Raw genomic sequence first — 13,338 nt, 5'->3', positions numbered from 1 at the left:
TACCTGAGTTTGAATTCTGGCTCTTTTACTCACCAGTGTTGAGAATTCAGGCAAGTTCTTAATTCCTCTAAACCTCGATTACCCATCTGTAAAATGAGGATAATAACAGTTCCTACCTTGTAGGGATGTGGTGAAGAGTGAATGAGATGATACATGTAAAACATATAGCACAGTGCTTAGTGCACTGAAGGAAAAATCAGTACTATCTTGCAGACAGTTAGGATACCTACATCTTAGGGCTTTGTGTTGTTCAGGCTGAACACATAATGGCCATAACCCATTTCTCCATGTCCTAATTCTTTTTCCATTTCCTTCCTCCTAGCTCTCTAGGCCTTCCCCAGGCTCTTCACATTTGTTAAGAGGTCTTCTGCTAATGAGCAAGAAGATTCTGGTCCATGACAATTTTTTCAAAGAATTACCTGCTTTAAGGGGCACCTGGGTGGCTCAGTCAGTTAAGCATCTGCCTTCGGCTCAGGTCATGATCCCAGGGTCCTGGGTTCGAGCCCTGCATCGGGCTCCCTGCTCCGCGGGAAGCCTGCTTCTCCCTCGCCCACTCCCCCTGCTTGTGTTCCCTCTCTCACTGTCTCTCTCTCTCTGTCAAATAAATAAATAAAATCTTAAAAAAAAAAAAAAGAATTACCTGCTTTAAGGAAAAAAAAAAAAAAAGAATTACCTGCTTTATTCTGTTTTAACACATTAAGCATTTCTTCAGTTGAGTTCATTGAGGATTCATACCCCAGAGATCTTAACAGAAAATGAGAGAATGGGTACAAAAGACAGAAAATGGACTAGTTGGGTAGCTGGAGGGGTAGAGACAAAACCAAAGAGGAAAGACACAGACAGACTTGTGAAAGCAGGTGAACTTCTAGGTGATTTATCTGCTTTTAGCCACAAGAACAGAATTGTTCCAACTGGAGCATTGGTCCCCTGAGATGATCAGTAAACACATGGTTTCACTGACGGTCAAAACAGTTTGTCCAGAATATTTCAAACCATATTTTCAGCTTGGAGTCTCGAAGCACATTAACATATGAAGGATTCTGAGAAGGCCCACGGTAAAGAAACCTGCTTTATTTTGTTTATCCCATAATACTGATCAATATATAACACGGGTCAGTAACAGTTGGAGAATCCTTCCACTGCCATTATTTTAGAGCTGAGAAACAGAAATTCCCATGAAGAACAAATTTTGGGAGCTAATGAACCATGATAAAACTGATGGAATGTAAAGGGGGACTAATGTTTAGTGAATGCCTATTACATGTACCAGAAATGGTGCTAACTTTTTAAAAAATATTTGCTCCCTCCTGATAAGGTTAAGGTAATAGTTTTTAAGTGGGAGAGATATTTACAGTGCTTTATGAAAGAATGTCATGGCACATTTTAGCTGTCTTTAAGTGGGGGCCTAAAAGCTCTTTTAAAAATGAAGGATCTTGAGCAATCACGTAGCCCATATTCATGCCTATTGATTTTGCACTCACTGAGACATTTGGAGTGTCAAAGTTCATAAATACTGGAAGTAAAACCAATGAATCGCCAAAGTAGTAATTAGGAAAAGTTTATTGTGCACACGCCAAAAAGACAGTTTGCACACTGGAGTACTCACCCCAAAACGTGGAACAAGGCTCAGGGGCATATTATTATAAAGCAGCTTATGTAGTGAGGAAGCAGTGACTGCCTCCTCTTCACAATTATTGGTTATAAGATTAGAATCTTCTCAAATGATAGGGAATTGGTCAGTGCTTACCTCATATCAACCTTGGGAAAGGTTCAAGTTTTGCTTATAATTTCCAGAGGCATAAACAAGAAATGAACCAGGTCAAGTCGGTCTCACAAGATAAGCTAAATTAAGCTTTGTTCGTATGACTAAACTGGTTTTGTCTGCCCAGGCAGTTTTTAGGGCTGGTCTCCAATTGTTTTTGATTTTAACAACCCTCCCCCCACTTTTGGTCATTCTCTCAGAAGGCTGAGAGTATGATCAACCACGATAGTGCTATTTCCCATTACCACCACTGATGTAGTTAAGCTGAAGAATCACACATTCGCTGTTTCCATTAGTTGAGTCATCAGGATGTGTTCATAGGACCAGCATATATTTCATACAGTTGATAATGTAAGTATATATGAAAGTGATGTAAAAGAGCAGTTTTATAGTGTTAAAGGAAAGAACTACGTTTTATTCTTTCTTTGTATTCTGCAAGCCATCTATCCTAGCATGGTGCCAGGTGCACAGCATTTAGTATGTCTTCTGAAATGAATGAATGGAAATAGTAGTGGTAAATTGCACTAAAATTATACTTATTTTGCACAGTGTAATATAACAAATGTAACTTAATAATAAGACATTTTGCCCTGGGGAACAAGCCAGGATGGAGTCAGACTGTAATTTTTGAAATTTGGTGCTAAATTTCTGATGCTGTAACAAACAGCCTATGAGTACCACTCGGTCTCAGCTGAGATGGGTACCAGAAAATTCACTCACAAGACTTCCGTGTTAGAGATAAGGATTATTTTATGAAGCTGAATCTGGCTCCAGTTCTTTTGCAAGAAATTTAAATTTCCCTTTAAATAAACTGTTAATATGTTCAGTTTACTCCAACTTTTATTTTCTTTCTTCTCTACTTACTGTTTTTCTTCTTCATGTAACAGAAAGTAAAAAGCTACCTCTTTTCTTTTCCTGAAATGTTTATATACCGCTAAGAATGAAGCATTGAGAGGTGAGACTCGGGTCAGGAAGGAGGGAATACTGCACAATAACAGCTATTAATTTTGTAGAGAATAACAGATCTTAATTTCAGTTCTAAGTGTAGGCACATACAAAAACAACAACCATAAAATATGAGATTTCCCTTCCTTTCTTGTACACATTTGCCCAAATTGGCAATAAGACTGAATTGTGGGATATAGACTTCTTATATTTAAGTGAATGAAAACAGGTTGCAATGAGTTAGAGAATGAAAAATGCTGTTGACTATTTTGGGGGTATGTTTTCAGACAGCATTAATGGAAGGGGAAGTGACTTGTGTTCGGGGCAACCAGACACTCCTTCAGTCACACACCCCAACCACCCTCTCATTTCCTGCTATCATCCTGCTCCCTTTCTAGCCTCTTTCCTTTGTCCTTTTTTTTTTTTAATCTACATCTTAATACTCAAACCTGGAATGTAGCATTTGAAAACATAGTGACAGGTTTCTGACACATCGAATGTTCTTTGAGTCTTATCAGAGTTTACAAAGGGGAGGATGGTAAAATAAACTGGAGTGATCTCTTGTAGGAATGGAATTCCGCTGTTGAGAAGCTGAAGAGTGATGCACTTGGGATTCTGCTGTCTAAGGGCTACGTGGAGAAAGAGCATCTACAGCTCTCTAACCAGAAACTGCATCAGCTTCAAGGAGAATGCGATCGGCTCATGGTGGAAAGGAAAACTTGGTTAAAAAAGGCAAATGTTTTTTTTAACAGCGCTAATAAGGTCAGTGTGAGGTCACGTTGGTAATTTTAGGTCATCAGGACAGACCAGTAAGAGACTCATTGCTTCAGTAGGCTGGAGCACATCACAGAAGTCTAGATTCTGTATAGAGTTCCAAAATTAATAGCAACCAAAATGAGCTTTTAAAATGTATTCCTATCATGGCCATTATTTGGTTCTCAAAACGAGGAGACTCTATGCTTTAACTTGTAAAAAAAAATCCCATGAGGGCGTCTGGGTGGCTCAGTTGGTTAAGCGACTGCCTTCGGCTCAGGTCATGATCCTGGAGTCCCGGGATCGAGTCCCGCATCAGGCTCCCTGCTCAACGAGGAGCCTGCTTCTCCCTCTGACCCTCCCCCCTCTCATGTACTCTCTCTCATTCTCACTCTCTCAAATAAATAAATAAATCTTAAAAAAAAAAATCCCATGAGAGTTTCATCATAGAGCTGTCATTGATCTGTTTGAGGGGAACTCTTGTGCCAACACTGCAGTGTTTCTCATGGAGTAAGGGAAATATCATAAAATATATCAAGATGAAAAGAACGCCTTGAAACCTTTACCAAAAAATACTTCCCTTTGAAAAATTCTCTTTCATTTATCAGGTAAAGATACACGAATATTGCAAGCCTTCTGCATGCAAACCACAAGGTTAGAAGCATAGCCTTGACCTGATTTACCCTGCCTTGATCTTGTCTTTTAAAGTCAGCTAAGGGGAAATCTTGCTTTGGACCATCTCCAGGTCTTGAGTTGGAGAGGGCTCTGCTTCTCCTGGTTGACTCATTTAATTTGATTGGAGCAGGTGGCTCTTAGTGAGTGGTAATATCTGCATGTCCATCTCACATGTATATCTGAAGCTGGTGATATTATTTGAAAATTTCTTCTACTTTTCCCAATCTAATATATACCTTCAAACTGCCCTGCTGGAATTGTTTACATACCTTAAATGTCACTGATGTTTTTGAAACTGGACAATGTGACACAATATGAGTGGATAAGCCCCAGAAGGTAGGTATATTGTGATTTAAAGTCATGATATCAACAATCTGAATACAGTGTCCTGGTATATATCAAAACAGTTCCTTAATTTTGAACTTCCTTATGATAGGGAACTTGAAAAGGATGAATACTAGAATTCCAAAATAGAGGTGCTAGAATTACAGTAAAAAAAGTATTAAGGAAATATTTGGCAATATTATTTGTTTGGGATTTCTTTGTTTTAAGAGAAGAAACAGAGCATGTCACTGGAGCTGTTGAACTAAGTAAATGGTAGGGTGTTAGGTAAGTTCCTCTTCAACAGTCCTGTTTTCGAATAAGAGACTTTCTAACGTACATTACGCCCTCATTCTACAAAATGAGTGGGTCACCTGTCAGTTAATGCCGTTTCGAGGGGGACCATTATAGAACATGTTGCTATGATAAAACAACACTTCTAGAACAAACCCTATAGTCTCAGCCCTGCAAAATGTAGTTTCCCTCTCTCCTTAATTCTTACTCTCTTGCTCTTGTTTTCTCTGTTCTCATTATCTGGTAACTTCCCAGAGAGACTTTCTTCTTACATTATTTCTGGGCCTTGAGGGAAAAAGAATGACATTTCTTGTAATAGTAACAGTTAAAAAAAAAAAAGGAATGGTTACTTTCTCAAATTCATATAGCAATTCAGGTTGAATCCTAAGAAATTATATTTCTTAACCCCCAAGACTTGACTTCTAGATTCCCTGTTTCGTCATTTGAAATGCTGTGGCATTTAAATTATAACTAGTTCCGTTGGGATTTATCCATCCTATATTATCTGCACTATAGCATTCTCTATAGCCAAGTGGCACTTAGAAAGGTATATATTTGTTCTCCCTTTTCAAAGCATCAAGGAAGTAATTTCTAACTCCAAATTTAAGAATCAATATGAAAGGTGATAGATACTTTAGCTCAGCAAAAATAGAAACCAGAGTGGGGAAAGTGGATATTTAATCATGATTTTTAAAATGAAATATTTATTGTATTATAAAGAAGCAATAAATGATGAAATAATGTAGTGGGTAAATCCATTTAAATTAAAAAAGGAAACTCTTTTTTAAGACTTGTAAATGGTATTTTTCTTTTTTATTTATATTGTGGCATCTCCACATTTTACAAAATTCTCACCATTTTACCCAACTTTTGGCATAACACTTATAAGCAACCCTGGTTAAAACAAAGAGCTGGATTTAAACATTAATATAATTTAAAAATCCCTTAAAATTTTTTTTTCTAGCCTGAAAATTCCATTTACACTAGGTAAGGGGTATTTTCAATTTATATCCTCTCTAAAGCACTGAATTTTCCTTTTAAAAATTCACTTTACTATACCTTGAGTGCACTGGGTTTTTCTAATTGTGAGCATCCCTATCCCTAGATGAAAAGGCAAATGTTTTTTTTTTAACAGCGCTAATAAGGTCAGTGTGAGGTCACGTTGGTAATTTTGTTGGTAAATTTGTGGTAATGTTGTCAAGAACTATGAGGCATCTGAAATTTTACCCAAATTTTAAGATAACATGCTCATTTACCACAGTTTTTTGGTTGCTCACAAAAGACACATGACTTCTGTGTCAGTTTTGAAAGACTTTATTACAAAAACAATAACCTAAATGTCAACATGTCATATTAGTTTCCCAAGTCCCAGTTCCGGGGGTGGGGGGAGATGCAGATGGGCCCCTCTGGGTGACTGCATGTGCAACAGGTGGTGATCCAGGAGGGGAACCCTAAGCTTGGGGCATCTTCTGTTTGATGGCAAATAATAATCCAGCCTGCTGTTTGTCTCAGAAGGAGACATTTCCTCAGCTCTGAAGGTTGCTGGCTGCAAATCCAACACTGAGAAATGGTCCAAATAAAGAGGGGTCAGTGGTAGGCATTCTTGGCACACCAATAACGATGGGCAGGAGCACTAGTGACTCTCCCAAAATATATAGCACCACGAAAGAAAGAGGAAGTCAGTGCTTTAAAAAATGATATTTGCTTTGAAAACCAATTCCATTCTTGATAAGTGAATTATTTGTTCAGCAAACAACCTCTTACTCCAAATTTGTTAAAGCTGAGTCAATATTCTCCTTCAATATTTATGCCAAAAACCACTGTGAGAAAATGTGCTAGTGTCATGGGTAATATATGAATGACTGAATGTCACAGCTTGAGTATTTGCTCAGTAAAAAGTGAAGTGTATGATTTTAAAAATACAGCTTTCACTTTTTAAAAATTTTGTAAAATAAAAAGGATGTCATAATCTCATCTTCAGAATGGACTACTTTTAATGCCTCCATATCACATATATTTCTTTCTTTAATCTGGATTTTTGTCATAAATTGCTGGTATTTTTGTTGCATCTGGAAGTTCTCCCTTTTCCCCCCTTTCCCTTCATTTCAATTCATTCCCCTCTCTTTATCAATTTTAGATATGGATATTCTTATTTACTAGAAAAAAAGTCATAATAGTTTCTTTTAGTGAAGTCTCTAAGCAGTGTGGTGAATAATTGCCCTTCTTCTTAAGGGATTAATTCCTTTAGGATATTTTTAATGAACAATTACTGTGTGTCAGGTACTGTTGTAAATGTTGGGGATACAGCAGAGATCAAAACATACAAAAAAATCTAGAATATATTTTCAATTTGTGAAATTCAATAAAATATAATTAGCACCTAATAATCCACATTGACAAGACTACCCCACTGCTTTTGCTCTTTGGATTCAGGAGTGAAATTGATTACCTTTTAATCCTGCTGGGGGTTGTTGATTACCCAAGGCTCAAGAGTCTGTTTCTTTTTTTTTTATTATGTTATGTTAATCACCATACATTACATCATTAGTTTTTGATGTAGTGTTCCATGATTCATTGTTTGCGTGTAACACCCAGTGCTCCATGCAGTACGTGCCCTCTTTAATACCCATCACCAAAGAGTCTGTTTCTTACTCAAAGTGTCTATAGCCTTTGCCTTGAGATATGGCAGTTTGTACCTGGAGTGAACAGTAGGTGGCGATGTTAGCACACAAGACCTCAGAATGTTGCTAAGGATGCTGTCATAAACCAGACCCTGGATTCAAGTGGAGATTGAGCCATGAAACCTAAGAACCTGAGATACTTGTTTTCCATTTTAGAGTTATCTACTGTGTTGGCGAATTTACTGTTAAATCACTTAGCAACAAATATAAGAAGGGTTGATTGTCAATATGGGATGATAGCTGATTGGAGAAGAGTTTCTCTAATTACCAGATGGATGTTGCTAAGAGTTATTAGGACATGGCATGAAATATGAACATAGCACATATTATAGTAACTCATCTGGATCCCTCCCAAATTTTCATCTTTTATGATTATAGATTATCTTATTTATTGTATTTCTAGCAAGTTCACAAAAAAGGAGTTGGCTAAGGTATGTCAATCACCCAAAAAGTATTTATCATTGTTTAGAGAATGTGATCTGAATCAAACAGAGATAAATATACATGTTATACAATATACAGTGTGAGCCTGTATTTATATGATTGAACCCGAAGCTGTAAAACATAGCTGATTGGTCATAAAGTCTCATATCCCACGCTTCCCTTTCTCAGGCACATGATTTCTTTGTGGAAAGCAAGCTGTGAAGATTGAGGCCAAATCTACGTGGTGTGGTTCTTGGGTGGTCAGCCTAAAAACAAAAATGGAACAAAAGCTGGGACAGTTAGAGCAACACAGCAAAAGCAGTTTGAGATGGAATTGTCATAGGTTCTCCTGCTTCTGCCATCACTGCTGAAAGTGTCATGTCCTCTAAAAAGATGCTGTTGCTTTTTCAAGATGTGTACAGCAATGCAAACCAGTAATGCCTCCAGCAACATAATTGTTTCAGATGAAAGCAAAATAAGTAAGGATGAAATTTGGTACATTTTTTTTTCATTTATATATAAGCTATTCTCCCATTTTCAAAATAGATACATTTTAGCCCAGATGTGGGAAACAATGAAGTAAAATGGCCCAGTTGTTCAGACTGAAGAATAAAGAAACCTGTCCAAGTAGAGGACCCAAAAAAATACCATCCAGAAGGAATTTAAGATGATATAAATGAATTCATGAAATTAAGCTAATTGTCATTGGACATCACTTTCCTTGATGTTTCCAGTTTCATAATTCTTAGGCAGACTGTCTCAGATTTCTCTTTTCTAGAACAACTTCCCTTTCTCTTACAAAGAACTAAAGCATCTTTTTTTTGAACTCCCTCCATTCTTCTACATTTCCATTCGGCTAATGTGTTGTATACCTGCTATTTTCAGTCATCATATATATATACTTTAGCTAAAGCAATTAAAGGTACAGTCCTTGCCTTCAAGACCCTCTCAGTCTGGTTTGGAGGAAAGGCAAGGGAACAGGAATGCTGGGCACTTTGGGAAAAGCCCAAAGCTTTTGGAGTGACCATAGAGCCTTAGGGAACACAGAGGAGAGGACCAGGGGAAAAGTGTCAAGGAAGGCTTCTCTAGAGGAGGTGCACATCGAGCTAAATATGAAAAGCTGGGGCAAGAAGGGGTTGGGAGAGGACTGAGTGGTACAGAGTAGTGCCTTTTTTGGGGAAACCTAAGGTAATTCATTTTGTCAAGAATATAGGGTGGAAGCCCAGAATGTTGAAAGACAAGTGGTAGAAGCAGTCAGGGAGTCAGGAAGGCCTTGAATAACATCTGATTAAGAAGTTTTTGTCTTGGGGTGCCTGGGTGGCTCAGTTGGTCTAGCATCTGATTCTTGGTTTCAGTACAGGTCGTGATCTCGGAGTCATGACCTCAGGGTTGTGAGATCAAGCCCCACATCAGGTTCCACACTCAGCACGGAGTCTGCTTGGGATCCTCTCTCTCCTCTCCCTCTGCCTCTCCCCCTGCTTGTGCTCTCTCTCTCTCTCAAATAAATAAATAAATAAAATTAAAAAAAAAAAGAAGCTTCTATCTTATGCTGAACATATCCTTAAATATGAAGAGATATTAAGGACTTAAATCATGATGAGGCAAACCTCCTGATATGGAAGCAAATGATGTCTTAATTCCTCCTATATTCGCTCTGAGAGAATGGTTTAGAAACCTTTGGTTTTAGAACCCAGGGATGGGCTCTTTAAACCACAGCAAATATGTGAGAAATATGGCTAAACTATGGCCATAAAATTATTTATATATGATAAAAAACTTATCAAAGACAAGAAATACCTTAAACATCTTACATTTCTCACGAGAGCCCACAGCTCAGCCCATATTTAATTAGTCTTATAATAAAGACACTCAGTTTTATTGTCACTCACTCATGAGTGTCCTTCTCTGTAGAGCTATCAGGTGACTTCTAAGCGAGTCATGAGTGTATTTATTGTTTTCCTTTCCACGTACAATTTTAAACTGTTGCATCCCTCCATTGGCATTAAATATTTTCTTCCTTGTATTGTAGGCATTTCTGGGTAGACTTCCTTTCCTTTACTGAATTAAAATCCTTTGAGAGTAAGAAACATGTCTATTTTACTTTGCATTCACCAGAACACCTAGAACAGTGCCTTTCAGGTAGTAGATGCTCAATAATTATTTGAATGATTGAAAGCAGTGAAATATTAGAAACTGTGGGGTTGCAAGGCCAAATACATTACATTGATAGATACATAGAGATTACATTGATCCAAGGTCATTGGAATGAGATAATTTTGAAAGAGGAGAGCTTCATTACTTTAATACACGAGGAGCACAAATTTCAAGCTAAATCTCTGTGTCATAGCTGAGAAGGGGAGTAATTCTGTATGAAGAGATTTGTCATCACCCTCGTACCACCTCCTCCAAGAAGTCCCCAGGCAGCACTAATTGCTTATTTTTCATTATTCCCGTAGTATTTGTCTGTGCTCCCTAGAGAGAAATTGTGTCTTCATCATCTTTGCATGCCACCTAGTGTTCAACAAATTTTGTTGAATGAACGAATAAATGACTGGCCATGTGACAAGTCAATTTACGGTTTGAGCCTGAGTTTTCTCTTTTCTAAAATAGGTCTAACAATCCTTATCTACTTCAGGGAATACCATTCAGTAATGAAAGTTCCTGCAACTGGTGATAAATGTGCAAAATCTTTTCAGGATAGAGTTGGAGTATAAACAAGTAAATGGAATTGTAGAGTATTAAGTGAAAATTTTAAAATGTTTGCAGGATGACACTTTTCTAAAATAATATAGTAGGTTTTGGAGCCAGGCTGCTGAGGTATGACTCTGTTCTGAGACATTTATTAGCTCTATGACCTTAGGCAGTTACTTAACTTCCCTGTGCATCCAGCTTTTTTATCTGAAAAAATAGAAATAATAATCATATGCACCTGAGAGAGTCATTGAGCTATCTAAATGAGTTAATGCATGACTAGTGCATAGAAGGGCTAAGCACTCACTACATTCCAGCCATTATTTTGTCATTATATATGCATTTAATACTGCACTAGCCACTCTAACGTGACTTAAATGCTTTTGTTCATTTTCCTATCCCCAGCATGTACCAGAGTACATGCTCCATAGAGTTCAATAATTGTTTGTTGAACAAATGAAAGAAAATAAATGCTTCACACATTGTAAGTGGACATTTTCCCTTGGGAAATGTTAATATTCTCAAGATCATCCTGAAGCTAGGTCAATGTAGATAAAAGAAACCAGAAAGTATAAACAATGACTCGCTTGATAAAGTTCTACTAATGGGTCTAGTTTGTCCATTTCATAGATGGGCTTATCTCAGAAAAAGTAAGAGTTTGTCAATACATCCACTTCCTCCATTCCGTATTGACAAAATGCATCAGATACATGCCATTTTCAATCCAAAACTCCTTTTCCAATGTTTTTTCAGCTTTTCCCATTGTGAGGCCAAAACCAGTTTTAGGTAGTCATGATTTTACACATCTCTTATTAACACCACAAAGCTACCTTCTAGCACTTATAACGTGGAGGGCGTACTGGGGCCCAGCAGCGACAACCCTGGAGAAGCAAGGAATGAGCAGGAGCACCAGCAGGAAACAGCAAATACTGGGAGCTGAAAAGCACATCACCCTTTGGCTTCTGCCTTTCTGGAATTTGAAAGCTTGGGCAGATTTGGGCAAGACCTGAATCAAGTATCAGCTTGCCAAACTGGGAGCCACAAGAAGTTATCTCAGGTGGTGTTTAGGAAAGGAAACAGAAGCTTTCGGCCTTGATGAAAACTGAACCCAGAGGAAATCTCTGCAGACAGTGGGATTTGGTGCTCTAATGAGAAGCTGAGTTTTGTGTCCTTGGTAATGATAAAGCTTCCAACCAAACTCATTCTCCAGCCTTGGAACTCATGAAAGGAAAATTTCAAAGTTCTGCAGTGCTCGAGTTTTTTTGTTTATAATGTTGATTCTCTTCAAATAAGTTAGTCTAGAAGCAAACAATACTACTTATTAAGCATCTTTGTGATACAGAGTGATACAAGTATCCTGGCTGACTCATGGTTCTTGCTTAACTTATTAATCTCATAGGTATTTTAAAAAGAGTAAAATGTGCCATGTCCTGATACCATCTCTATTTGATTTGGCCCAGCCTGCTTTGGATCTTGTACTTAACAATGGAAAGAAAAATCTTTATTAGCATCTTAAAAAAAAAAAAAAACCTAAGCAACTCCTTAGTCATTCCAAACCAAAGCAGAAAGAGCTGATTGGTCTCCTTATCTGCCTAAGAACTGGGTGGTACAATATAAAATTGTCAAGAAGAGCTAGAACTGAGAGAGAGAAAATATTATCCTTGTGCTTATATCCTTCTTTTTGCCTCTAGTCCTAAAACCTGTATTTGACCAGCTTTGAAGAAAGAGGGGGATGTGAAGAGGAAATATTAATTCCAAAGGAGTTTATATGGGGGTCATAGTGTCATTGCCAAAAATAACCTGTTCTATACCACATGTGAGACAAAGAGATTCTTTCCAGGCTGGATCCAGTATATCAGGTTCCTTAGAGTTATGGTAAATAGAAAAGCATTCAGTTCTATTCTGGGGATAGATTAAGTGAGAGCAATGATACTTAGATCCTTTCTGGAATTGGTACATGGATTCCTCATCAAATTCTACATGGGGATAAAAGAAATGAGTTTTGCCTAGGATTCTGACAATCACAGACAGTATAATCTTTTTGAAAGGGGACTCCTCTTAAAATCATTAAATTTAATATTTCTGTGGGTTTAGATTATTCCCATTAGGGTTAAGTTAGGATTAAGGATAAAGAATAAGCTCTCTTACAGTATCCAGCTCATCTTATTTGCAAATATATTTGTTGAGCTAATGAAGAAACACAACCACTCAACCTCTTCTGCCATAATTCTATCAAGTGTGATACATAGAGCAATTCGTAAGTCAGTGCTTTCCTAACACTTTGATCTTTTTGAGAAAAAACCCTAGAAGAAAATTTGGCTATTTTGATTCTAAGTTATGGGTTATACTGGTCCTTGATATATCACCTCCTTCTAGTGACTGTTTAGCACTTCAATTTATTCCCATATTATTGAGATATAATACTTTTATGATAACATTCGGGAAGGGGGTGGAGTCACTTCACACATGCATTTAATGTACATGTGGCTTTAGAGTCTAACGCCTATGAAGATGAGACCAATGCCCAAGGATATGAGAGTAGCAGCTGTTCCCTGGGGCCATAGGAGGAAAGGCCCAAGCAGGATGAATGACAGGCAGCAGATGGTCCTGCTCTTCTCAGGGACTTTTCAAAGATGTGTCTCATCAAGATTTAGAGTAATCGCGAGAAAATATTTTCTGAGTACTTACTCCATGTCCATCCTTATGCCTTAACTTTCATATAATTTTTTTCCTTCTTTAATTCTCAAAACAACACAAACATATATTAAGGTTATAGTGGCTTAATACTAAAAC

The 13,338-nt window shown here is 37.6% G+C and overlaps 1 protein-coding gene and 1 long non-coding RNA gene across 11 annotated transcripts in view; one reads left to right on the top strand and one right to left on the bottom strand.

Annotated features, from left to right (window-relative positions):
- CCDC141 (coiled-coil domain containing 141) overlaps positions 1-13,338 on the top strand; it is a 213,645-nt gene that overhangs the window by 113,645 nt on the left and 86,662 nt on the right. For all 4 annotated transcript variants that reach the window (XM_054506112.2, XM_045868431.3, XM_054506111.2 and 1 more), the window contains exon 9: positions 3,275-3,469. In XM_054506112.2, coding sequence (XP_054362087.1) covers positions 3,275-3,469 — 195 coding nt within the window. The remainder of the gene's footprint in view (positions 1-3,274; positions 3,470-13,338) is intronic.
- Positions 1-13,338, bottom strand: part of LOC123839068 (uncharacterized) — a 108,927-nt gene that overhangs the window by 55,589 nt on the left and 40,000 nt on the right. The window lies entirely within an intron of this gene.

Source organism: Mirounga angustirostris, unplaced genomic scaffold (genome assembly GCF_029215605.1).
Source record: "Mirounga angustirostris isolate CCGP_5_RB_7025 unplaced genomic scaffold, mMirAng1.0.hap1 SCAF_3, whole genome shotgun sequence".
Classification (NCBI taxonomy): domain Eukaryota; kingdom Metazoa; phylum Chordata; class Mammalia; order Carnivora; family Phocidae; genus Mirounga; species Mirounga angustirostris.
Note: the sequence above shows the minus strand (reverse complement) of the source record. Positions and strands in the feature narration are given on the sequence as shown.